The sequence below is a fragment of the Salminus brasiliensis genome, chromosome 16 (assembly GCF_030463535.1).
Source record: "Salminus brasiliensis chromosome 16, fSalBra1.hap2, whole genome shotgun sequence".
Classification (NCBI taxonomy): domain Eukaryota; kingdom Metazoa; phylum Chordata; class Actinopteri; order Characiformes; family Bryconidae; genus Salminus; species Salminus brasiliensis.
Window position 1 is genome coordinate 24,913,800 of NC_132893.1, and position 26,929 is coordinate 24,940,728.

General features: G+C 40.8%; 1 protein-coding gene across 4 annotated transcripts; it reads left to right on the forward strand.

Moving 5' to 3' along the window:
* Positions 1-32: 32 nt before the first annotated feature.
* slc7a1a (solute carrier family 7 member 1a) lies at positions 33-26,555 on the forward strand. Of its 4 annotated transcripts, none has more exons than XM_072658175.1 (12): positions 33-185; positions 9,101-9,522; positions 9,715-9,873; positions 9,973-10,144; positions 10,441-10,574; positions 14,021-14,243; positions 15,949-16,088; positions 19,141-19,243; positions 20,243-20,448; positions 21,747-21,898; positions 22,233-22,341; positions 23,530-26,555. In XM_072658175.1, the coding sequence occupies exons 2-12, from the start codon at positions 9,153-9,155 to the stop codon at positions 23,718-23,720; spliced, it is 1,959 nt and encodes a 652-aa protein (XP_072514276.1). In that variant the 5' UTR covers positions 33-185; positions 9,101-9,152; the 3' UTR covers positions 23,721-26,555. The 4 variants fall into 4 exon arrangements, with proteins under 4 accessions (XP_072514276.1, XP_072514279.1, XP_072514277.1 ...); XM_072658178.1 differs by lacking the exon at positions 15,949-16,088 and adding an exon at positions 16,426-16,562; XM_072658176.1 differs by having other exon boundaries at positions 9,105-9,522.
* The last annotated feature ends 374 nt before the right edge of the window (positions 26,556-26,929 follow it).

The following is a 26,929-nucleotide window of genomic DNA, read 5'->3' on the forward strand; positions in this document are numbered from 1 at the left end:
AAACCTGACACTCCCCCCTTCAACTCCACACTTAACTTACTCTCTCTCAGCACTTGTCAAGCACGCTGCTTTTCTGAAGAGCACCAGCCTGGGGAGAAAAGCCCGTCCGTCCGTCCGTCACGTTTCACAGGCATCACTGATCTGGAGCACCAGCCGACTTCACGTCTTGCGGGCTCGGTCTTGAGGTAAGACTGGAGTCTGTGGAAACATCTGAAAAGGCGGAGGATTTTGAGGAACTTTAAATCTCAGTGTTAGTCTAGTTAAACACTTTTTCACAGTAGACGTTTTCAACACATGGACAGTGCCGTAAGTCAGTATGTTTGTGTTTCTTGAGGAACCCACATGGCGGAGGGATCCATTTCCCCCCTAATTTGCTTGTTGGTAAAGCGGTGTATAGAGTACGGGGTCTCCCCCCACAAAACAGCCTACAGCAGGGGGGAGGGGGCTCTACAAACTGTATAGACAAATTAAATGAAGGCTAATATATTTATAGTTTGACGAAAAAACAATGCCTAAAGCCTTTATTGTGGGAGTATAACTTTATTAGACATTTTCCGCTCCTTTATTGACCTCTGCAGGGTCGTTGCTAGCTAGCAACAGGAACTAGAGATCACGGTTTCACCGTGAAACTGGCTTTTTTATTATTTTTATTTTATTTTATATATATATATATATATATATTTATTATTATTATTATTTTTTTTTTTTTTTTTTTTTGCGTTTTCACAAGCTTAAATTGTTTTAATCAGGTCTTAAAATGCTGCACAGCTTCATCACACCAGTGTCCAGTGCCTGCTACTTATTTAGACCGCACCGCCCAGAGGTATCGGCCCATCCGCCTCGAATTAGAGACGCGTCCGTTTAAACAGGCGACCAAAAGAAATGCTGAGCAAAGCTGTGCTCGGTGACTAATAGCTCTCATTTGTTTATAAATAAATATATTAAGAATTCATTGCCTGTTTAACGAACAAGGTAGTCAAAAGTTGGTCATTTGGCTCGTTTCGACGTTATAGCTTAGTTGATTAGCTAGTATTAGTGTATTACTTGGTGAACCTAGAGTTTTCCAGCCATTAAAAAACGTTTATTTGCATCGAGAAGTAAAAATACTTGTGTTTTAGGTAAAAAAAAAAAGAAAAAAAAGAAGAAGAAGCAAGAAGCATGCTTGCAACAAAACACGGCAGCAAATCTGCACCTAGTATTTTTTTCCCAGTTATTTTAGCGCTTGGGTTGACTGGTATTATGTCTATAAATGAATAAAAAATGCTAAATGCTGGGTAAACATGAGGGCTGATTTTTGAGCGGTGTTTGGGAGCGGTGTTTATCCCGGCACATGATGATCTGCAGTGTTTACTACTGACACACGGCGGGTGACGTCAGAAACAGCTGCGGGCTGCTCGTATTGAATGTATGGGAGTTAAACTGTGCAGGTCTGCTGCTGTTTCGCTGTTTTCTCTGTAAATATTGTTTAGATTGTCCGATTCAGTGACCTTACTATCCCTCCCTCATTTGTGCTAGCTACCCATTCATAGATCTCTGTTTCTCTGTCCCTTTACATTGTTGTATTCCCAAACTCCAGTTATTTCCATTGGTGAGCCATTATAATATTTTGGCTTTGGCTCCCGTGTTTAAATAGCTTTGCTAAAAGTCAGGGTGTATGGTTTTTGAGTTTTTGTCCCTACTCATTTTAACGCCCCCAATAGGAGAGGTAGCTTACTGTGTGTTTCAGAACTGGACGTTCACTGAAGTAGTTTGACCTTCCCAGAGGTGGGTAGCAGTTACTAGGGCTGTCTGAGTGATATTAAAGAAATGAAACACGATATTTCTATAAGTGATATGTACAGTATCAGATGAATGAACCCATGCTTAATGAATGCCTTCTCACATAGCCTGTTGTAATTGTGTTTTTATTTTATATTTAAAAATATTTTTAAATTAAAATGCCACTAATTGAATTCATACACAAGCATTAGAGCCAAGCCTGGTCCTGGACTAAACATGTCTTTTAATAGAGAATTAAGAAATGCTCAACTAAAAGATGATCACCGTCATTAAACACTTGTACAGTACTGAACCTGGCTTAAAAAGCTGGGGTCAACAGTGTCAGCCATATGATGGCCCCTCTAGAGGGCCCAACAGTGGCAGCTTAGCAGCGCATGATGTCAAACCCACATCCCTGTGGTCAATCACTCAAGGGTCACTCACCTGTGACCCTAGAGGTATATCATTGTCTCTAGACAAGAGAAAACCCAAAAGATAAGAGCCTAACTTCTTCAGTTCCTGCGTTGATAAAGCTGGTTGTGCTGGAGGTTCTGCTGCTTTTGGACGTCTATTGAAGTTTTTTATGCTTTTACATTGTTTCACTAAAGTAACAATACTTTTACATGAGTATGGTTTCAGGCTCCTTTAGCCACACCCCCTAACGAGGGGAATCTGACCTAGAGCCTAATGTGGGTAGACTGTTCAGAGATATCTGACCTTGCCTAGATATCTAGCTACCAGATCCAGATTTCTATCTTTAGGCCAGTGCTGTGCAGTGATGGATATAATACACATATTATTAACCTATTTTTTTCCCACCTAAATTTGAGAGACTTTTTGTTACTGTGTCTTTAAGATTAATATAAGCAATATATACGCAAACAACCTGCTCTCTGATTGGTTGCATTGTGTTGTGCCTCATTCAATAAACAGTCCAGACTGAAACACTATATGAACAGAGAAGTATGTGGTACCCTGTCTGTCAAGTCTGTCCTAAATTGCAAAGGTGAGGAAAATCAGATTTTCCATGAAATTGGGCCGCCTTTAAAGCAAAGCTAGGGTGAGACATTACTGTTTTTCTTGCACACGCTGAGTACTAGGAACGTATTTCAGACAGAAGACAGAAAGCACAAGTGTTTACCACATACTTTAAAGGTTTCAAACTAAGTAAGGTGTCACAAGGCTTCTAGAACGAGGCAGTGTGCCATGGCCACAGTCCTGTCTCATACATGCGATTTTCTGAAGTCTTTGGAAAAAACACGTCACCTTTAGGCATCTCCACTTTCTTTTGGGTTCTTCTTGTTTACCAAAACACTCCCCGTTTCTCATGTGGTGTTCCACCATCATGGTTACAGCTACTGATATTTTTGAACATTTCTTTCATGTGGTTTCACAGGAGCCTAATACATGTATTAGTGGTTTTCTCGTTCTCATGAGCATCACTTACAATCCTTTCATTAAAGAAAATTTGAAGAGATTTGCAGCAGAGCACAATTGGAGCAATGACCAAAAGTTCCTAAAGTGTGTTCAGGACTCTTAAAAGTGACCCTGGCAAACCCTTGTTATCATGTGCACCTTGTTACACACCAAAACAGAACCTTGCCCATTGATTGGTGCATGGAGCACCACACCCCTGCTCTTCCCACCTGCTTAATTTGGCCTGTATGTGTGTGTTTATATATATAATGTGTGTGTGTGTGTGTGTGTGTGTGTGTGTGTGTGTGTGTGTGTGTGTGTGTGTGTGTGTGTGTGTGTTTTCTAGTCTCCCTCTCCAGTCGCACAAGTCACCCTAGCCAAAAGCCATGTCAGATGTTGCGTCTGTGTCTCACCTTGACCACCCCCGCTCCCGGACTCTGATGGAACTATCTGGATCCATTTTCAATCCAGATTCCACAAGTCTTTCCATGCTCGTTACAAATGTACGCTGCATATAGCCTCAGATCCCCCCCAGAAGTGGAATGGCATGGGGGCGGTTTCGTGCTCTGACGTCTGGGGGTGTGTTAGTGTGAGCCATCTGGAGGAGAGATGGTCTCTGATTGGCTCGCTGCACAGTTAGCCAGTGATGGTACACTCAAAATGCTGTGTGAACCTTGAGCAAAGACAGAGTAAGATAAAAAACCAAATGCACATGTTTTTACATGTAGTCAGCATGTGGTTGAACGTCTGATGTCTCCATCTTTAGTTTCGCGCAGGGGCTACAGAGGATACTGTAGCTAACAGGTAATGGTAACATAAAGGACCTACCCCATTTCTAACATTGTGCAAACTGCAGACCTAGCTCACAGAGAGGTTTTGAAACCCAAGCCTATGTTGAAAATGTGTGAAATTCCACCTGTAATGACCGATTCCACTAAGGCCGTTGAACTGCAGTCATCATAGACTCACTAAAGAATACGAAGTCATTGTCATGTTCATGAAACTATTCTGAAACAACTTTTTCCTTGTGAGATGTATATCATGCTGGAAATAGCCACTAGAAGAAGTGTATATTGTGGCCATGAAGGGATACATATGGTAAGTAGCAGATATTAGACCAGGCTACATTTTTCTAGTCTTCAACTGTCCAGTTCGGGTGAGCCTGTGTCCACTGCAGCCTCAGCTTTCTGGTCTTGGCTGACAGAAGTGGAACCCAGTGTTTTCTTCTGCTGTTCTAGCCAAGCCGCCTCAAAGTCAGACATGTTGTTCATGCTTTTCTGTCACACGATAGGCTAATTAGATGATTGCATGAATGAGTAGGTATGCAGTGCTTAATCAGTCAATCTTTATTGTCTGTATTTATGCTGGATGTTACGGAAGCTGTTCTTAATGTTTTGTAAAACTTCACTTATCAGTGAACCAATAGATCTAGTTGATCTACATGAATGTTTTTTTTTTATTTTATTTAAGTTAACATTTTACAGATACACTATGTCCCAATGTTTGTGTACACCTTTTCTAATGAACCCTTTGCTGACACAGATGTGCAGATTGAGCTGTGGAGCAGTGGAACGATGATGCTCCATCCAGTACTTTTGGGATGAGTGGTCATCTAACATTCTGACGGACAGTAGAGACAGTTACTCCAGCTAAAGCAGGAGAAACTTTTTTTTTTCTTTAATACCCTTGATTTAAGAAGAAACAATACATGAGGTGTCCCAATACTATTGTCCATATAGTGTACTAGTTGATTTGTTGTTGTGACTAAAAGCTAAAACCAGCAATAGCAGTACACAGTATGTAATATGGTGTCAGAAACCACATAAGCAAGCCTTCATTCAAATTGCATAACAACTCATACTCATGAGACATACAGTTTGCACAACGCTAATTGGTGGGGTGAGGTACAGTAAAAGCTTCCATTGCTTGATTTAAACATTCGCTGTGGTTCTAGATTCAGAGCTGAACCAAAGAAGCAGACGTCATATCTTGGCTGATTAACACAAGTTGACCAAACTGGGAAAACTGGGAAAACTGACCCAGTCTGCTTACAAAATAACCCACTGTAGTCATTCAGGTGTGTTTACCAGCCTGCTGTCTGTCCAGCAGCTACTTTTAACTGCCCATGTCTAGCCAAGTGCACACCTGGCCTTTGTGACTTCTGTGAGTGCATGTTTCTTGGAATGGTTATAGCGGCTCACTGCTTTAACACACATATATATACACACACACACACACAGTCTGCCTGGAATATCTTGGCCATGTGATGTGTCACCATTCTATTTGTAGGGCGGCAGTGAGAGCGAGCGAGAGGTCCACGGTATCCAGGAGTTCAGTTCAGAGATAGGTCGCTCTCTAACTTGCTCTCATCAGGTAAAGCTTGTGTTGCTGTCAGCTCTGTATGTTCCCCGCTTCTTTGCTCTTGTTGAGAGTGTCTGTCTTCCCACGCAGAAAGCTCATCCTTCCGTATTGTTTCAGGGATTTCTGCTGAGAAAGCCTGGCTACCATAAAGTAAAGGATTCTTCTGGAAAGCTTTGAATATAGCCTAACCTCCTGAATGTTAAAGCAGTGCCATTTGTGTTTGCTGGTTTGTCTTGATCGTGTTTGAGCTTTGCATTTTGCTCTGGTGTACCTTTTAAAGCTAAAGAAAAATGCCAACTTGAGAAGGAACTCGGTGTAGCTTTAATACAGTCATGAAAACCACCTTTGTCGTACCTGTGTGAGCCTTTGGTGAGATTTGACTGAATTATACCTCTAATCTTGTTTGAATTTGGAACTCTTGGCCCTTAAGTCCCACTAAATTGTGCAAAACTGGCCCAAGGTCTATAATCGCATATTGACAAGTGAAGCCTGGCCAGACCATGCCGTGCCCGTCTGTATTTCATGGTAGCTGTTAAAGGGCCAGAGACCCTCAGACGTGCACTTGAGTGACCTAGTTTCACCTCCACGTGGAGTCCGTTTCGGCGTTTGTTACGTATGAAGAGGCAAATCTGATATGTAGGTACTCAGAGTAAGAAAGTAAGAATGCTGTCACCCCCTTGTCTGTGGAACATTCTGTTGAAGGTCTGGCATCAAATTAATTTTGGAAGACCCTTTTTATCACACTATGTACTTTTGGATGGGAGCCAAGGCTGAAAAAACATGGCCATGACTTTGTGACAGTGTCTGTGTTGGTATGTTTTCTGTTTGTCGCTTTTGTCATTGTCATTTTGGTGTGTGATGGTGGTAACGAGGGCTACCCCATATATCGTTAACATGGTAGCTCTTAAAGGGCCAGAGACCCCAAGACATGCAATTGAGTGACCTATTTTTACCTCCACGTGGAGTCCGTTTTGGCGTTTAGAAACTTTTATTTTACTCCAGTCTTATATAGAGTGCATTATTAATAACCATGATATGTTGGATCACTGACATCTGAGAAAATCTGGTGAAAATCCCTGTTTTTTTTTAAACTAATTTTTAATATCACAAGATATATCTCTAAACAAGAAAATATCACAATGTCACTTATATGAGTGTGTTTGGTTGGATGTTTTAACAAAAAAGTGTAACATGGCTGAGTGGCAACAGAAACAGGGAAAGTTTCACTAATGCTGATGTAAAGTACAAATGAAACAAAAGAAACTGTAAGACAGGAGTACAGTTTATCATACTGGTCTTTATTTAGTCTATTGGCTTTTAATTTAGGTTAGGTTAGTGCTGGCGGTGCTGCAGTGTATACGTACACTGTTTCCATTATTCTGGCCCTCCCTCGGTTGCGTAACACATCAGTTTGTGGAATAGTGTGTGTCTCAGAGTAAGATGGATTAGCCTCTGTAGGCCCCTCTGCCTCGGCAAGTAGTCACACTTAATGGATTTCCTTCCATGTTGCCCAATACTGCTGGAAACAGTGCAGCACTTAAACCGAAGACATACGAACCCGCTGACTGCTCCCCCCTCCTCTGCTGTGTATAGCAGGTAACATGGTTTGGTGGTGATTCAGGGATAATTCTGACCTACAGTAAAGAGTAATGTTGAGGCTCAACAGGGACCAACAGAGCACCAGAAAAGCAGTCCAGGTGCTGTGAGCAGCTGCCTGTCCCAGTGCTAAAATCTTTCTCCGGACGCCCTTCTCGCTCCTTCAGGACTGCGTGGAAAGTGGAGCGCTTTCCTTTTGTTTGGATTGTGTTCATTCAACTGCTCTCTTATGTAAGCGAACATGAATGAAGTTTCTCTTGTGAGAACAGATTTGCAAAGCCATAAATCACAGCACAGCTGCTTTCTGCTGCCAGCTTCGTCCTCTGGAGCTGGAAGGACAAAATGTTCATTTCGCTTCAATGATGAATGGAGGTCCAACACGTGCTGAGGACTGAAACCAGTCACTGACGCCAGGAATACTGATAGCAATCAGAGCACCATATGTATACTAACAAAAAGAGAAAATATGGAATGTGACTAGGGCTGATACTATGGCGTATGTTATTATATGCAATCATAGGTTGGCCACACCAACCTATGTTATCATAGGTTGGTGTGGCGCAACAGATAACCCCACTACCTGCCAGTGAACTACCACACCATGTGGGAGACTGGGGTTCGATTCCCGGTCTGGGTGACTGTGCTGCGCTACACCAATAAGAGTCCTTGGGCAAGACTCCTAACACTACATTGGCCCTCCTCTGTAATACGAATAACCTAAAATAAATACCATAAATGTAAATGTAAAATGTAAATGCAATAGACAATTAAAATGAACAAGAACTAACCATGCTTAACCTTTAAAAATCCCAAATACTTTTCAAATATTCCAAAGATATTGAAAAAAGATAAACAAGGATGTCTTGAACATCTTAATTCTCTATCTCATAACATTATAAGACTTTTTCTTCAATAATTATATTAATTGTAATTTGCTACTGTACTTATAATTAATTATACTTGTAATTAAAATTGAACACTCATTTGTACTCAGACTTTTTGCTTTTTGCATTTTTGTTTAGATCTTCAGTACATAAAGTACAAAATTCAAAAGCCTGGAGATTTTTACATTGACATTAACGGCATTTAGCAAACTCTCTTATCCAGAGCGTCTTACAAAAGTGCTTCGCTATTTACTTGAGAATAACCTTAGCTAGTTTGAATAGACTAAATTCAAAGATACCGCTAAGCTTAGACACTACTAAACACAAGTCAGTAAGGAGACCATAAAACTTTTTACTTCTTTTTTTGCCAGTCAGTCGATTCATATCAGTGTAAAATGAAACTACTGTTAAGGATTGCTGATTGACTTTAAACGTTAAATTTATTTGTTAACAAATGTGCGCTTTTATTTTAAAATGTGGATTTTTGACTTTCACTTAATTAATTATGAATTAATTAAGTATATTTGTACTTTGTCACCATCCCTGAGGAAACAAAAGAAGTTTTATGAGCTAAACCTGCTGACACCAAGCCATTTAAGGGGTTAAAATTAATATAATGGGTGTTTTTCAGGCTGATTCTTACTGTAAGAGAAACTAAAACTATTCAGCTTGGCATCAGCGATTCATCAGAAGGTTATGTTTTTAATCAATACATTTTTGTATTGGACTAAGCAAGTTTAGCACTTGTGTAGTCTTAACAGTTTGTATACTCTAAGGGCCAAAAGTGACCCAAAGACCACATATTTTCCTAGAACCCAACATTAGAGAAAGTGAAAGATCACCTCTGTTCACACTTCCATGAAAGCTCTAGACCACCAGGGTAAAGTCATTTTCTGTGCTGTTAAATGTGGTCGGGAGAAATTGTGACACTTAAGACAGCAAAAGGGTTAATCAGTTAATCATCACAGTCCAGAATGGGGCTACACCATTACCTGCATACACACACACTCCTTGGTCAGCCAGTTGTGTAAAATTGCATATGCAATACAGTGTTTGCTGTTATTCATTTGATGCTGCTCCTGCAGGTAGACTACGGGTGTGAACTGAGACGTCAGATTGGACCAGACCGGACAAGCCATGGTTTTGCAGAAGCTCCTGGGGTTTGGGAAGCAGCTGTTGCGTGTGAAAGTAGTGGACTGCAGCACTGAGGACTCACGTCTCTCCCGCTGTCTGAACACCTTTGACCTGGTGGCTCTAGGGGTGGGCAGCACCCTAGGGGCCGGTGTGTACGTGCTGGCCGGAGCGGTGGCCCGACAGAATGCAGGGCCTGCCATAGTGCTATCCTTCCTCATCGCAGCCTTGGCCTCTGTGCTGGCCGGCCTGTGCTATGCAGAGTTCGGCGCACGAGTGCCCAAAACAGGGTCAGCATACCTCTACAGCTATGTGACAGTAGGAGAGTTATGGGCCTTCATCACTGGCTGGAACCTCATCCTCTCCTATATCATTGGTAAGACTAATGTTCCACTCTAATGTTTCATCTTGGTCATAGCTTAAGATCACAAACCTCAGCAATTTGATTCAGTTGCGATTCTTTTGGACGAATCAGAGCATTATGTAATGTCAGATTTCACTTTGATTTCTTTGATCATTTTGATGTCCATTGCACAGTCATTTTATTCTGTCAATTTTTTTGTTATAGGGACATCCAGTGTGGCGCGAGCTTGGAGTGCCACTTTCGACGAGCTAATTGGAAAACACATTGAGCAATTCTGTCGCCAGTACATGAGCATGAATGCCCCGGGGGTGCTGGCTGAGTATCCAGACATGTTTGCTGTGGCCATTATCCTGTGTCTCACAGGTAAGAATGCATTAGCTCCTCAGGCAGTGTTCTTGTACATCATGGATGTGAGCTTATCGTAAAAGTGATCCGTTGAATTTCTGTGCTCTGTCTTCACAGGCTTGCTGGCCTTTGGAGTGAAGGAGTCAGCCATGGTCAATAAAGTATTTACCTGCATCAACGTCCTCGTGCTGCTGTTCATGGTGGTGTCGGGCCTGGTGAAAGGCACGCTCAAGAACTGGCAGCTGAATCCTGAGGATATCCTGAATGGAGGCAACTCCTCAGGCTTCAAGTGAGCAGCATGCAGAAGCTGATCCCCATATTCAACTCCTCCCATTTCTGTTGTGATTTCCAGTACTTAGCAGGTTCATCATCAACTCTAAAGCTACTTCAGTGCTGATCATAGACGTTTAGTGCCGGGTTTGTGTGTCAGTGGAGCAGTAATATGACATTTTTGTGACTGTTACTTAAATTAATGGTGTACTCTGGAGCATTCATGGTAGTTTTAGGAATACAAATGCATGGACTTTTATAAGCATTTATTAAATTCTGAGATTTTTCGTATGTTCTCTTTGTCTCTCTGGACAGTACATCAGAACCTGAGGTATCAGAAGAGATTTTGGGCATGGGTGGGTTTATGCCCTTTGGCTTCACCGGAGTCCTGTCTGGGGCTGCCACCTGCTTTTATGCTTTCGTGGGGTTTGACTGCATTGCCACTACAGGTGAGTGAGTGTGTGACAGGTAATGGGAGGTAACAATACACTGATGAAAATTAGAATTGATTGTTTTTTTAAATCTGGGCAGTAAGTGTGTTTTTTTTTCCAGTAAAACACTAATATTAGCATAAATATAAATAGAATTCATACAAAAATGGTGATTTTAAATCACTGTGTTCATCAGTTCATGGGAGTCAAGTATTATTAATATTCATCTTCTAATGCCCAGTTCAGCAAATAAGTGTCTAATTATGTTAGCAGAAAACTAAAAACGGACAACAATGGAGATACATGTTTTTCATCATACATATATTTACACACACATACACACACACCGATCAGCCATAACATAAATACAGGCAGGTGAAGTGTAAAACATTGATTATCTTCATCTGCAGTGGCATCTGTCAAGTGGTGGGATATATTATATTGCAAATTAACAGACAGGTGATTCCTGTTAAAAGCAGGTAATGTAGGTAAGCATAAGCATAAGGATCTGAGCTACTTTGGACAATAGCCAAATTGTGATGGCTGTATGACTGGGTCAGAACAACTCCAAAACATCAGGCAGGTCATTTAAATATAAAAGGATTTGTTTTCTGTTACAGAACCAACTTAGGTAATCATGGTTTGTGTTTTGCCACCTGTCCGTTGTTAAATATGCTCAATTCAGTCGTATGTAAAGGATTGAAACCCAAAACAAATGATATGTTAATTTTCTAATATGATATGTTAAAATGTTATCATCACTTCAATAAAATCAACAAAACATGTCATTTGACCAGAGATTGCAAAAAACTATATATCAAAACGTTTTAGCCACATTTCCATGATATCAGTGCCAAAACACAAGAAAACATCAATTGACCAGTATTGTTCCCCCATTGTTGACATCCATTAATAAAGTAACCCCCATTCCCCCCACTCACTAGTGCGCGTTGGGAAGGTCTGTATTTGTGCCACAGTTGCTCAGAGTTACACCAAAGGTCAAATCTGTGACGCACTGCCACAGGTTTGTCAGAATTATGTTGAGTAGTTTGTCGGCTCTCTGTTTAAGAGTAGCCACTGGCCCTCTGTGAATGTTTATGTTCTGTATTTGGTGCCAGTCCCTGCCCTCTTAAGTCTCCCTCAAGGTTTGTGTGCAGTTCCCTGTCCACTTGTAACCAGTTTTCAACCGGTTTCTCAACCGATTTCTGGCCCACTACCCCTGATTTCACATTAGTCACAGTTCACACCCCTGCATTTCCACCTTCTGATTGGTGCAAGTGGTTTTAGGTTTGCCTGGGCATGTCTTTCCCCCCAAGAGTGCACTGCCATGTTTAGGACAGCCCCATAAACCCACCCATTCACCCCCACCTCCCTAAAAAGCATTTGGCCTTTCCCTTGTGCTTTGTACTTTTGGCAGGAACGAACCAGTCTTGCCTGCCACAGGCCAGCTACAGTGTGGAAGGTCAGACTGCAGACCGAGAGCCAGGACACACACACAGATACACATGGCCCACTTCTGCAGTCATATATCTTCTCACATAGACGACACGTCGCTAATCTCAAATCTGACTGTCTAAAGCTTCCTTCAAACCTACCAAAGAGTTACTGTAGATTATCGATGTATATTTGTGTTTTAGTACTTGTATTTAATCCTTAATAGGTGTGTACTTCAGAGATGTTCTCCCATGAGAGTGTAAAATGAATTAGTTGTATAGTTAGGACACTGCATCCCAAAATAAAGCAGGGTTAGAGTTAGTGCTTGAAGATGTAGCAGTCCACAGAAGGTCATGTTTGGTACTCTAACTCTATACATTACAATTAAAGGGCCTATATCATGGAAATTTCAGTGCTGTTAGGGAATTGTAGAAACATTTCAAAATGCACTATTCACTCACTCCCAGTCCATATATGGAATCTAAGCTGCAAAAACCGAAGCAGCAAAATCTCCAGCAATGTTGTGGGGGCAGGACAACAGGCAGATGGTCAAACCTGTCAGCAGAACCAATAAAAATCTCTGTGTCATGTTGGGGGCGACACATTTTCTAAAATATAAAGCCTCTGTAATTAGTGTGAGAGACTTCAGCAGCCTATTAATCCAGTAAATGATTTACCTAGATACAAAGCTAATGCGCTAGGTTACGGTTTGTTACACATTATGTGTAAAATGTATTAAACATCAGTTGTGCTGCCTCACTGAGAGAGGATATGATGTTAAACTTTTAGCTTTGCTGAAACCAGCGAACCCCACAGGGCTAAGAGAAACGTTCATTTGCTGTTAATTTGCCACTCAACAGCCCACAGACACCTGACGAAATAAAGTGTGAAAATCAATAATCAGAGCTTTTGATTTGGATATTTTTTATTTATCCAACTGTCCCCATAAAAAGGTTGTTCTTTCCCTCTAAAGTGGTCTGGAAGCGTAATTGTCCTGAGTCTGTTACCAAGAATGTTGTTCAGACGTTTTAGCTGTGATTGCTTTGGAAAGCTTGTTATTCAATGTTGGCACTTTGTGGGCTGGAATCCCGCTGTGTTGAAATAACCAAGCTGAATTCCAGCTCCGGCTGCCATAATAAGGTTAAGGACAAGGTTAAAGTTCTGTTGGAAATAAATACACTGCCTTCTGTATTTATGACATGTGTGATTAAAATAATTTACACTGCAGCAGTCTAGGGCCAAAGACTATGATTGCCATTTGGCTAACCTTTGGTGTAAATGATGCTAAATAGGATGGATCTGAAGGCATCGGTTCAGCTTTTGAAATGCTTATTGAAATGCTAGAATAAAATATAATTCTAATTCTGTTTAATAAAAAGCAATGATTAGTTTCAACCATTTAAAAAATACATACTGTACAAATCACATTTTTTTCTATTTTGTAGCCAAAATAAAATGATTGCTGTTTTTTTCATATTATAAAAATACTAAATGTATTAAAATCATAATTTCTTTAATAAAAAAGCATTAAGAAAATACACATCATTATATAAAAGTGCACAAATGCAAATGCAGTTTGAGGAATTACACAGCAAATCAACATAATGTTTTGGTTTTTTTTGGATAAAACAATTAGCAAAACAAAATTACTAATTTTATTTGTTTTTTTTTTATCATAAAAATGTTTTTATTGAACATAATTGGAAATGTTGTTCTATCCTAACATTTTTAAATAAATCTAGCTAAATCATCTTTCGATCACCACTATGTAGCATAATTTATTTTTAAATGTTAGGATAAAACATAAAACATAGAAGGATTTTAAATTCTATTAGCAAACACAGTGTTTGGCCTCTGAGAGATACGCTGCAAATTTCCCACTTCACAAATAAAACTTCCACAATTGTGTCTCAGGTTTTAAGGTCCCAGATTTGCACCCCTGTGGTGAAACTCTTTGTGCTGCTTTATGTGATGTTACGCCAGTGAGGACATTCCAGTTTTTGCACATAGGTCACTTAAATATCTCCTAGGTGAGGAGGTGAAGAATCCGCAGAGGGCCATTCCCATCGGCATCGTCTCCTCTCTCCTCATCTGCTTCGTGGCGTACTTTGGAGTGTCGGCCGCTCTCACTATGATGATGCCGTATTACATGCTGGACAAGAACAGCCCTCTCCCCGCTGCCTTTAAGTATGTGGGCTGGGAGGGCGCCACCTACGCGGTGGCTGTAGGCTCTCTGTGTGCTCTCTCCACCAGGTAAGCACAAGGCTAACTGTGTACACATGGAAATGGATGCTGCATGAGAACAGAAGAGTTCAGATCACAACCAGCTCCTTCCTTCTCTTTCTCCTCCGGGCTTCAGGGCTGCCAGTTATTGTGCTGCGGTGAGGCTGAAGGTTATATATTGATAGTGTCTGTTGTTGCTGACAGCATATTCTTCTCTAAAAATGAGTGCTTAAATTATGAAACTGTTGTTGTTGTTATTATTAGGATTAGGATTAGGATGTCATTAAACCCAGATTTATTCATTACCTAAAATAGAGCATGTGGCTTTTCCTTCAAATCTGCCTGGAAGTAGGAGCCAGGGCGGGGTGGAAGGAGGTGATTTGGGATTGAGCCCTGCTGTCTGTGCATGCGTGCGTCCGTAGATCTATCTGAGGATGTACATTTGAACCCCTTGCTAAAAATATGCAGTGAAATTTGGCATGGAGTGTTGAGTCATAAATCATATTTCATAGTTATATAACTAGAGTGATTCAGGGCCATGTGTGGTAATCACCCCATACACTGCAGCAGCCAACCAGAGATATGACTTCTAGCCTCAATGTTTTAATTACTTTTTTATAGAGAATAATCACTTGTGCTTTATTTAAGCTCACAAAATAAAGCAGACAATTTCACCCAATCAGGACAGTCTGTTGTTCAGCTTGTATAAAGTAACATCATGATTTCTATTTATATATCTGCAATTATTACAATACCCAGCAACATTACCCTTATACAGTAGTACATTGCATTAAAGGTGCCCAAGAGTGGAAAACTGTACTTAACAGGGAATAGTCAAATAATGAGAGTTCAGTACATGGAACTGACATAATAAATACAGCCGACTAGCAAAAGCCATTAGAGGCTAAACACAGCGGCTACTCATGATTATTGAATATGGAAAAGAGGCTAAAAGGCTAAAAGCTAACACTAGCCGATCGAGTGAAAACTGCCCAGAGAAAGGTCGCAGGGAGTGTCAGTAAAGCGAGTGTGGACAGAGGACAGCAACACTATTTGATAATTACAAAAATAATTACAATTCTTGTTACATGTCTAAAAGCAAGGCCTGGCTAGACTAGGATAGGCTATGTTGTGAGGATGTGTGACGTAAAACAGCCAGTAAGGGCAGAGCTTCTGTTTTTTTTTTCACAAGCCCTCCATAATATCACCTCCAGAAATCATTGTGTTTTACAGTGTTTAATTCTGAGGCAAAGTGACAGGGTGGTAAATATGCTTGTAAAACCACATCTATGGGTTTTAATATTTAATAAAGACATTCAATGGCACCTTTAAAGCTATAGTTTTTATAAAAATGTGAACAGCAGTTAAAAGAAAGATTTACCAGTCCATTGCTGTAAAATTGTGATTAAATGTGTTATAGTTCTTCATGAAGAAGGAAATGTTTATAAAAAAAAATGTGGGACTTTATTGTGTATCTTTGTTTCCTGGCTAATCTAATCACACTTTTATGTAGTATGCGGGAAGGAGCTGATTGTGGCATTGTGTTAAAGTGCCATAAACTGTCTAAACTATTGTTCCATTGCTTGTTCTGATGAAACCACGGCAGCGTCTGTCTGCTGTTTGGGTTTCATCACTGACTGTGAATGCACTTTGCCATAGGACAGTAAATCCAATTTATCGCTCTTTGACTTGCATGGCATGGCCTGTTCCCCCTCTCCTTCATTTCTCATGCTAGCCTGATTGGCGCCATGTTCCCAATGCCCCGGGTCTTGTGGGCGATGGCAAACGACGGGCTGCTCTTCAAATACATGGCTGACATAAACCCGAAAACAAAAACCCCCTTACCTGCTACTCTAACTTCAGGCCTTATGGCAGGTGAGAATTAATACTCTTAATACTATTAACATGTCTTGGCCTTGAGTTTGAGACTCAGCACAGCTATCCCACTGTGCTCGTGACTGTCACTGTGCATGCAGTACCTAGCCGTGTGTGGTTGGTGATGGGAGAGTTTGTTATTGATTCGGTTTCCTTTTTTTTTTGGTCAGAGAAAGCATGTTAAGCATGCTACGCACATTTAACACATTTTACTAATGGTAGACTTGATGTCTTCCATGGCAACCCAAGGGCTTATGTTTTTGTTTTGTTTTGTCTATTATGATGTACACCTCCCCACCCCACCCCACCTTTCCTCGTTCACTCTTCCCTCGCCCAGTCTTCTGGGTTCCATGTTCCCTCTCCCACGTATTATCTTTGCCATGGCCCGAGACGGTCTCCTCTTCTCTTTTCTGGCCCGTGTGAGTGAGAGGAAGACGCCCATCGTGTCCACGGTGTCTGCAGGGGTCATGTCCGGTAAGAACGGAGGCCGCCAGAGGGAAAGTGCAGAACCTGCTCTGGTGTGGTCATTGTGAAAGAACTAACAACCTTACAGTTTACACCAAAAACACAGAGGACCTTACTAGAACAGGAGCGGTTTCCTTTTAAAACCTGTTTTACCCTTCAGAGCATGAAGGAAACATGAAGCAGTCCCAGTAAAACTGAATCCAAGAGAGGACAAGTTGGTGTCTTTACCCGGATTTCTGTATTTGCTTGCTGTAGCATTGTCGATGCCATACAGTTGGGTTTGGGTGAAGTTTAATGAAATGTCTCATTCACATTCATATACACATTTTTTGTCCAAAAGCATCCAGACACGTCTTTGTGTTAGTAGATTCATCTACTTTAGTCTATGCTAATGGCTGATACAGGTGATGGTACACAGTCACATTATGAGCACAGAATATTATAAGCACCCCTGGTCTGGAATGAACCCAGCTCACTAGATCAGCTCCACTTCCCATATAGGAGCACTTTGTAGTTCTATAATCACAAACTGTAGTCCATCTGTTTCTCTGCAGACATTGTTAGCTTCCGTTCACACTGTTGTTCAATGGTCAGGACCCCTCATGAGCACCACAGAGCAGGTAGTATTTGGGTGGTGGGTCATTCTCAGCACCCCAGTGACACTGACATGTCATGTGTGTTTCACTGCTGTGAGTGGATCAGTGGTCACTAGACACCCTACCTATTCGCTCCACCTTATAGATATATTATATAGTCAGAGACAGAAGCTTACCTGTTGCTGCAGAGTTTGTGTTGGTCATCCTCCAGCCCTTTATCAATAGTCACAGGACACTGTTGGCTGGATATTTCTGGTTGGTAGACTATTCTCAGTCCAGCAGTGACACTACGGTGCTTAAACACTCCAGCAGCACTGCTGTGTCTGATCTCCTCGTAACAGCTCAAAACACACTAACACACAACCACCATGTCAGTGTCACGGCAGTGCTGAGAATGACCCACCACCCAAATAATACCTGCTTTGTGGTGGACCTGTGGGGTTTTGACCATTGAAAAACACGGCGAATGAAGGTTAACAAAGTATGCAGTCTGTAATTATAGAACTACAAAGTGCTCAGATATGGCCAGTGGAGCTGATATATAAGGGGTTAGGTTAAATCCAAACCAGGGGTGATCATAATATTCTAATATGACTGTGTATAATTTCAGTACAGTAGTCAATATTCCCAATCTAGCATTGGCTAGAAGTGTAAGAATTGGACAGTATTGGGCTGTGAAGCAGGAGAACTCTCAGTAGAGTAGTTTTCTGAAATGATGGATCTCCATCCAACACCTTTAGGATTTGCCAATTTTTTATGCTGCACGACAGTGGTTCCCAATCCTGATACTAGGTTCTAATGTGCTGTGCACATTTCAACATCTTTCCCGCTCAAGCACACCCACTTCAGCTTCAACAGGGCTTGTTAAATGAGCTAATGAGTTGAAATAGTTGAAGCAGGGAAAACACCAAATTATGCAGTGCAGGGGAACTCCAGAATCAGGGTTGGGTTCTTAAACCGATCCTCAGGGGCCCCTAGACTGTTAACATTTTTGCTCTATCTCTATGTTGCAAGATGTGTTGGAGCAAGTATCTGGACTGCCTGGAGGTCCCTGAGGACTGGTTCAAGAACCACTGATCTAAAGGATATGGCACTCTGGTCCAACATTCCCCAGCAAACAAGCACCAACATTCTTGGCTTAATACTTTACTAGAATAATAACACACCAGCCAAATGAACTAGTCTGAATAGAGAACATGTAGAACAGTGTAAAGGGGGGTGGAGCTTTCACAACATGTGAAGGGGAGGGGTTGGGAAACAGTCTGGAGCCGTTTTTCAAGGCTCTAGAATGTTCTTGCCCATTCAGTCACACAGAGGTATGTCACACCAACCCAGCATTTGGGGTTGTTAGGTTTTGGTGGAGAAAGTTGGGTTGGTGTACCTCTATAAGTGCAGTTTCTGTATTGTAAGTAGTGTATGTAATGTATTGAGCTATATGGAAGTTGTCATTCCGTCATATTACAGAACAATGCGATCAGGTGGTCAAGGTCAAAAAAGTGTCCTTTTATTTGAGGACTATACAGTTTATTTTCATGTGTTTTAATTTATGTTTCTAATCCTTGGAACTCCAAAAGGCTTTATCATTGTCTTTGTACAGTTGCCGGTCACAGTAGCTGTTGAAGAGCCCTATTTATAGATTTCTGTGTTTATCCAAAAAAAGGTTTTTTTTTACTTTGTATCAAAATTGACAAATGGACCAATAAAAATGCTCCAAAATACATTTACTTCCATTGAACGTTAGTAAGATTTTTTTTCCTTCTGTAAAGTTGCGATTTTGGAGAGACTTGGTTTTTGTCTGACAAAGACAATATACTATATGCATCCTTGTTGTTATTATGGATCCCTGTTGTTGTTATTATTATAAGACATTCATAAATGTCATCTAAAAAGGAATTGAGGTACTGAAGTGTGTGTTTGTGTGTGTGTGTGTGTGTGTGTGTGTGTGTGTGTTTGTGTGTGTTTGTGGCCATGTCCTTTCTGCTCCTGCACAGCCATCATGGCGTTCTTGTTCGACCTGAAGGATCTAGTTGATCTCATGTCTATCGGTACACTCCTGGCATACACCCTGGTTGCTGCCTGCGTGCTGGTTCTCAGGTGAGGTTCTTAGTGCTCTTTGAGTCATCAGTAAATACCCCTCTGACTTCTAGTAGAAAGCGTACACAGAAACCCTACTCTGCTTACTACTTCTGAGGAATTCTGCAGGTCATGTTTTAAGTCAACATTGTATTACCGCTAAGCAGAACAGGGTTAAGAGTTACAGAGTGGAAAGCTTTTGGTTTCCGGCCTGAACATTATATGATATGTGACTTTTGATTTTAGAAACTGATACCTCTGCAACCTTGGCCATCTGGGCCGATTGAACTGCGTAGTTGATTCATGACTCTCAAATATAATGGTGTATATGCCTAAATAAGGAAAGAATATCCTTTCTTGCTAAAACCATTCTGAGAAGTGACACAAGCCTTTCCTGCTTCTGGAATATAACTCCACCGTTTCCTAAACAGAGATCCAGCCTAGTTCTAGACCACTTTTGCTTTTCAGTGGAGAATCATCTTTTCAGAATGCTGTGCAGCCCAGGACTGGGCCTAATCCCTTTCTAGGTTCTGTATTAGGGTTCTTCAGTTCCTCATAAACTACATGACACGTATGACATGAATGGCATTTTGCAGATGCTCTTATTTAGACACTAGCATTAAGAGCCTTGCGTGAGGACAGTGGATTGAACCCTAGTCTGCCATGTGGATGGTAGTAGTGGTTCTCAGAAAGCAATACCAACTATGGAACTTGCATATTAGTTTCCTAGGGTAATTGTCCTGGGGCCTGTAACACAGAGGTCGTTTTAACGTTTCCAGTGGACCTCTTATATCCCCTACATATTACAGCTTACACTGTTTTACAGCCGTAAATCACATGGTTAGCTACCATTAACCTACAAACTGTAACAACAACAACTAGATTTAGTTATAGCAAGAGTGAATAAACCAGTACATGACACTGTCAATTCTTTTAATACAATTAAAGGCCATTCTGTAAACCCTATGACTTTGTAACTGCTGTGAAAAAGAAAAGCCATAGTGTTTGTTTGTGTTTCAGGTACCAGCCAGAGCATCCCACTCAGGTGTACCACATGGCAAACACACACGAAGAGATGGAGCTCAGTGAATCATTAAGCGCCACAAGTATGGGTATTCTGCCTGGTGTGGAGGAACGCTTCAGCTTCAAAACACTGCTCTTCCCCGACAACACAGAACCGTCCAGCCTCTCTGGCTCTGCTGTCAACGTCTGCGCCAGCCTGCTAGGTAGGGCTCTGTTGTTTGCTTCTATTTTCATCCTGCTGTTCTAAGAAACATTGCATCGCTGATTGGTAGATAGTAAAAATAAAATGTTGCTCCGTCCTCTACTACTGCGTAACTCGGAGGTGGGGAACTCTTGGAGGGCCAGATTCCTGCACACCTAATTCAACTCACCCATTGATTGCCAGGTTTAGTTGGTGCCTTAGACCACGGACATCAGCAAATAGTGCTGGACTCTGGCCCTCGGTTACCTACCCCTGGTGTAAATAATTGCCCCAATTATGGTTCTGTGGTCTGGTCAGTGTGTTTTAATATAAAAAATTCTGAACCCTACCATATTGAAACACATTGTCGTAAAGGTGTCTGAGGTGTACCTGTTGACCTATGGCCTGTGTTTTTACAAGGAAGAATGACAAGCGGTTTATAGCCACTCAGTAAACATGACTGCAAAAGTATTAAGAAAGTGTTAGGGTGATCAGGTTCTTGATCATTGTGTACTAGGGGTGTGGCGATACACATTTTCTGGTTCAATATGAATTTTAAAATTTAAAAAAGGTCAAAATTTTATATTTTTTTGTAAAAAATTTATTGATTCTACAGAGCTTAAAGGTTTCCCACATAAGCTTCCAGAATTCACCCAAAAGCCATAGAATTTATACGTAGGGGAAAAAAGCATAAATACACCATTGTATTTGGGAGCCATGAATTGACTACGCTGTTCAATCCAGCTAAGACTAATATGAGACCCTTGAACCAGACCAAAGGACATTTGATCACATAAAAATTAGTAAAAAAAATCACAAGACCAGTGTTTAGATCTTTAATGTAATGGGTAATCTATGACTTCTCTATTATCTACTGATAATGACATCTAATTTCCCACCACATAAAGAGATTTCATTTAGGCTGGCTGCAACCATTCCAAACATTATGCATTCCAGGGCCGCATGTATCTCCAAATAAATGCCAGCATTTGATTTTAAAAACACTTCTTTTCAGTAAAACATGCCATTAGCTTCTTTAGCATCGCCCCAGACCACTCACTTCTGAATATTATTTTCTATACTAACAAAAGCACTCCTAATGTGGTGTACTGATTTTGTGTAGTATTTAGTGTGGGAGTGTGTGGTTTGGGTCTTTATTTGTGTAATTGCACTTTTTATGAACATTTGAGTGTTATAACATTGGTTGTAAAAATTCTGTGAGTAGAAACATAGATACAGTGGCATTCCATTTTTATTATGTACACATATACTGTAGCTCATGTTGAGTTACTGGTGATGTTCCTTTTTTCTGCACTTTAGGCTTCCTGATTCTGGCTTTCAGCGTTTTGGCTGTGCAGGGTGGCTTGGCAACCTGGAATGTAGCTGCCCTTAGTGTGATAGCCATGGTGTGCCTCATTCTTACCTTTATCATCTGGAGACAGCCAGAGAGCAAAAGCAAGCTTTCGTTTAAGGTTAGTGCTGAGCCGTTCTTGCTTACTTTATTTTTTTTTTAATTACTGACATTGTGTAAAACGTGAAATCATTAAGGCCTGAATGAATGATAGCATTTTTAATAGCAATATGTTTTATGATGTCTTAAAACACATAGCTGATGTGGTTAACTGTTGTGGTTAATGGTTAGTGTGCCTTATTATGACAGTTTGTGATTTATGGTTAAAGGCCACATTTGCGTTTCAGTATCGCAGTGGTCAATATTACTAATTACGAATAATAACTTATAGATACTTGGGCTGTATGGGAAATCTTTTGTGAGCTTCTTTGTGACCCTTTGACTTCTGTCTGCAGGTGCCTCTGTTGCCTTTCATCCCTGTGGTTAGCATGTTTGTTAATGTGTATCTGATGATGCAGTTGGACAGAGGGACGTGGATACGCTTCGCTGTGTGGATGTCCATCGGTATGTGCAACTCCACACACACTAGAATGCACAGAGACGGCCCGAGAACTAAGTAGATTTACTCACTAACACACTGTAATCTTATGATCCTTCCAAATTTCACTTTTTTAAGCTTGTTTTATACAAATCTTCTTTATGTCAGTATACCGCTGCTGTAAAAACTGTCCAAACTATCCAAAAAGGCAACTTTACGGAAGGATAAAACTCAATGTAAAAATATTTTAAGCATTTCTATTGGTCCGTTCATCATGAAATTGTAACACAATGTAAAGAACAACAAGCCAGATTTATAGTATGTCAAAAAGTGACACAAATGGGGAAAAAAAATTGCATCATGGTGATATGTGATATGGTGATATGTTAATGCAACAGGTTTTATTCTAATTTTTTAATTTTGGACTATTTCTGTTAGTCCAGAAATTGTCCAATAGTCTTAAAATCGTAATGGTAATAATAAGAGCCTATTGCATTTTTAGATTTGCATTGGAGCAATGTTAAGGCATTTTGTTGTTGAGACATTTGGCAGAACTTTCATATATACTACATGGACAAAAGTATGTGGACATCCTAGCATCACATCTGTGTGTTTATTCCAAAGCATTTGATGGGATTGAGGCTAGGTCTCTGTGTGGGCCACCCAGGTTCTTCTTCACCAAACCTATCAAACCAGTTCCTCATTTGTTTCTTCTTCAAACTGTTTCCATAAAGTTGAAGGACAAATTTCTTCTGAAATGGGAGTGTCAGACTGAGTTCTTTACGGACAACAGCTCTGCAGAGTTTATTTTTCTGCTTCATAATGTACACCTGATTCAACAGAGAACATACCCCCAGGCTCCTGCATCCAGTGACAGCATTTGGCAGTCTATCCTGTGAGCTTCTTTGACTTGAAGTTGCTGATTTTTCCAGTTCACAGTTTTATAGCACTTACAGTTGACTGGTACAGCTCTAGCTCAAGAGTCCATATTTGATGAACTGACTTATTAGAGTGATGGCATGTCGAGACAGTGCTGTGCAGAAAGTCACTGAGCTCAACCCATTCTACTGCCAGTGTTCGTCAATAAAATTTAATGTATATGCCAAGATTATGACTAAAATAACCCAATGTTTAGGAGGGGGGCACACATACTTTTGTCAATGTAGTGTTGTTTCAGTGTTGCCTTTATTATTTTATTGATTTCTCCTCCTCAGGCTTGGTTATCTATTTTGGCTACGGAATATGGCACAGCTCGGAAGGCACTCTGGTTCGCTCTAGTCCCGACGAAGAGCTGGATCCGTGCAAACTCACCAGCGCCCACAACGGAGATGCCATGTCTCCTGAAAAGGAGGCTTTCCTCTGTAACGGACTGGAGAATGGAGTTGATGAGGAAGGAGAGCTCTGAGAGAAAGAGAGCACCAGACGAGCCTCTGTGCTGTCTACGCCACCTTCTCGCTGAAGAGCGGTGCTGGACGGCACCGAAAAGCACAGACTATCATCAGGCTGAGTGTGGAGAGGATACAGTGCTACGGTTTATCAGGCATGTCACTTCCTTAAAAGGAAGTCTTGTTAGGGGGCTCTAAATTAGAGATGACATGAAACCTTGTTCTCTTTTTCTGATACCGAAAAAACGAGATTTTAAGTATCGACAGAACCCGACACAGCTCCAATTTTTGTTTTTCTGTTAAATGAGCAACATCAACTTCACATAAGACGGACGTCTAAAAGTGTTAAGTGTTTCCATGCAGTGTGACGTATGTCCACATGGCTTACATCACAGCAACTCGTTCTTATGTTAACGCTAGGCCATGTGTGGCAGCTGTCATCATATGACCCTGTTAATTTTTTTTTTTAATTAAATATTTGCAATTTTGTACCATTTTTGCCTAGATTTACTTCAGACTCAGATCAGGCTCATCCCCCAATATCAATTATAGCTATGGGAGCGTTGCTATCTCTACTCTAAATTGTTGGCTAGGTATTTGCCCTTGAAATTCTGACCACTCAGGAATTTGTACCCAGCTTTGAATAACTCCAAGAAACCAAAACAGACAGAGGACGTCTTGTCTGAGGACAGCTTAGGCGTATTTTGATGATAGACTCGTTCAAGTGCTGTTTATTTTTGTGTGCATGTCTGGTTTTAGACAGAGATCATTTGTGTTGCTTGATTGCTGCTTCGTCATCGGACTGCACTTTCTCCACTGTCGTAACAGGACAGACAATATTACAGCCAGCACAGCTGTACCACAATCAGGGATCCTCTGCTTTGCTCAGTGCCTTCTGTTTAACAGTTCAGTGTGTTTAATAGTGAAGTTCACAACATGGCTGGCTCACCGTTTCTTGTTTGTTTCTTGTTAAAGTTGTGCTTTGCTCCTGAAATGTTCTTCTACCACAGGGAGGGCAGTTTCGGTCCTGGAGGGCTGGATTCCTGCAACTCTGGAACTTTTGCTTTTCCTGTTCAAATAAATCTGATTAAAGTCACCTGTTAATTGCCAGGTTTAGTAGGTCTGTTAGAGCAGGAAAATCAGTGAACTGTGCTGGACTCCGGCCCCCATTGCCCACCCCTGTTCTGCTGGTTAGAACTGATTTAATCCAGATTTGCTACACATCCTGTTTTTAGAATACACTTTCACCGATACTGCCACCTGGAGGATGAGTACAGAAACTCCAAACTGAATGTATGTTTTTTTTTATTTTTTTTTTATCCTGCACTCAGTGATGCCATAGAGCAGAGGTCGTCAAATCTAGACCCTGAATCCAGTTTCTGGTCCTGGATTTTGAAATCACTAGTAGTGAACTGAAGTGTTGATGTAACTGATTGGCCATCTAGACTCCAAAAACTGTAGGTCCAAATTTGACGAGCTCTTCCATAGAAGAATAATTGTTGTAAAGCAGATGTGAGCATGATGGATGTTTAAGTTGGTAAAGAGCCTTTACATTGACCTCTTCAAACCCTTAAAGGGTTCATCACACACACACTTCTCTTCATCACAGAGCCAACATGGATCTTCTGTGGCATTACTCAAAGAACCCTTTAAGTGTAAGAGACAAAGGAGACCATAGCGTTGGATATGGCTTCTCACCTGCTCAGTTGGGTTGTGTTCGTTGGTGTGGCACAACAGATAACATCACTACTTACCAGTGGGCTACCACACCATGTGGGAGACCTAGGTTCGATTCCTGGTCTGGGTGACTATGCAGCGCTACACCAATAAGAGTCCTTGGGCAAGATTCCTAATGCTACACTGGTCCACCTCTGTAATCGCTCTGGATAAGAGTGTCAGCTAAAAGCCATGAATGAAAGTGTATTCGCCTCAACTGTTCTTTATACTAGTCAGTGTATTCAGACTAAATGCTTAGGTAATAGAGAACTGAGTGTGTCACAGTGGATCATTACTGGGTGTTGTTTCTAACACCAAGAAACTATGCTGGGGTATTCAGTGTCATTTCTTTTCTAACCCTGGAGGTTAAAAAAAACACTACCTCTGCTAACCACACAGTCCAGACTTTTACTACAGAACAAGACAAGGCGAACCACCGCAGTAAACACAACGCTGTTTACGAACAACCACATCATGTTATTTGCTAAGGCTTTCAATCAAGCAGCTTTACGTAGGCTAAACCTTTAGTTGGCGCTGTCCAAATTCTGTTCATTTTGCAGCCGCGGCTGAAAATTATTTGTAAATTGCAAACTATGCTTTTTATAATGTCAGAACCTGAGATTTATGCAGAAGTCTGTGCTGTTTTTTGTTAAAATAAGAAATACAAAAAAGGTGTTTATCTTGTAACTTGTTCTCTTTGCTTGACTGATCCTGAAAAAAACTTTTAACCCATGTTTAAACAGTTGCACCAAAATGAATTAGATTCATATGTATTGACCTCCATATATGCAGACTAGAAGGATACTTTACAAACGTAGGAAGATCTCTTAAACTAAAAATCAGTGTCTTTTGGATAACCCTCACATTTTATGACTTAAGTCCAGCTAACTTAGAAACCCTGACCCCCCTCCCCCCCATCTGTCAGCACATGTAATGTAATGTAATATAATGAATGAAATGCTGTTTACAGTATCTCACTGTGTTCCATGTCCTTTAGTTGAACCATTTCTACTGTGATTTGTATATTTAGTGTAAGACCCTGGAATGGTTGAGAGTTGTATGTCTTGTGCTGTAGCTTTAGAACACTTTCTCCTGTTTCAGTTGCTGCTGTAAATAAAATGCTTTTTGAGATACTAAAATACGTTTAGGCTGGTTTGTTAGATCAAAATAATATCGCTGTCATTTTGAGTCCATAGCTAGGAGTGGTCACTATGATTATTGGAAGTATTATTGCTATTGTGATAAACGATGTATATTGTAGGTATCGTCAGTCCTTCGAGAACACTGAATATCTGCATGCATTATAAAAATGACAGGTTTTCAACAACCAGTGTATAGCTACTGCTTAGTAATGAGCAGCTGATTGGATGCTAACCTGTTATACCTTTATTTAATGGCCTATTCACCATTAAATAATGTTAAGGGTTTAAAATCATTGCGTTTACATTTTTTCAGTCTTTAATCTAGTATTACAGACTCGCTGTGTGTTTTATTGGTTACAACTTGTTGAAAA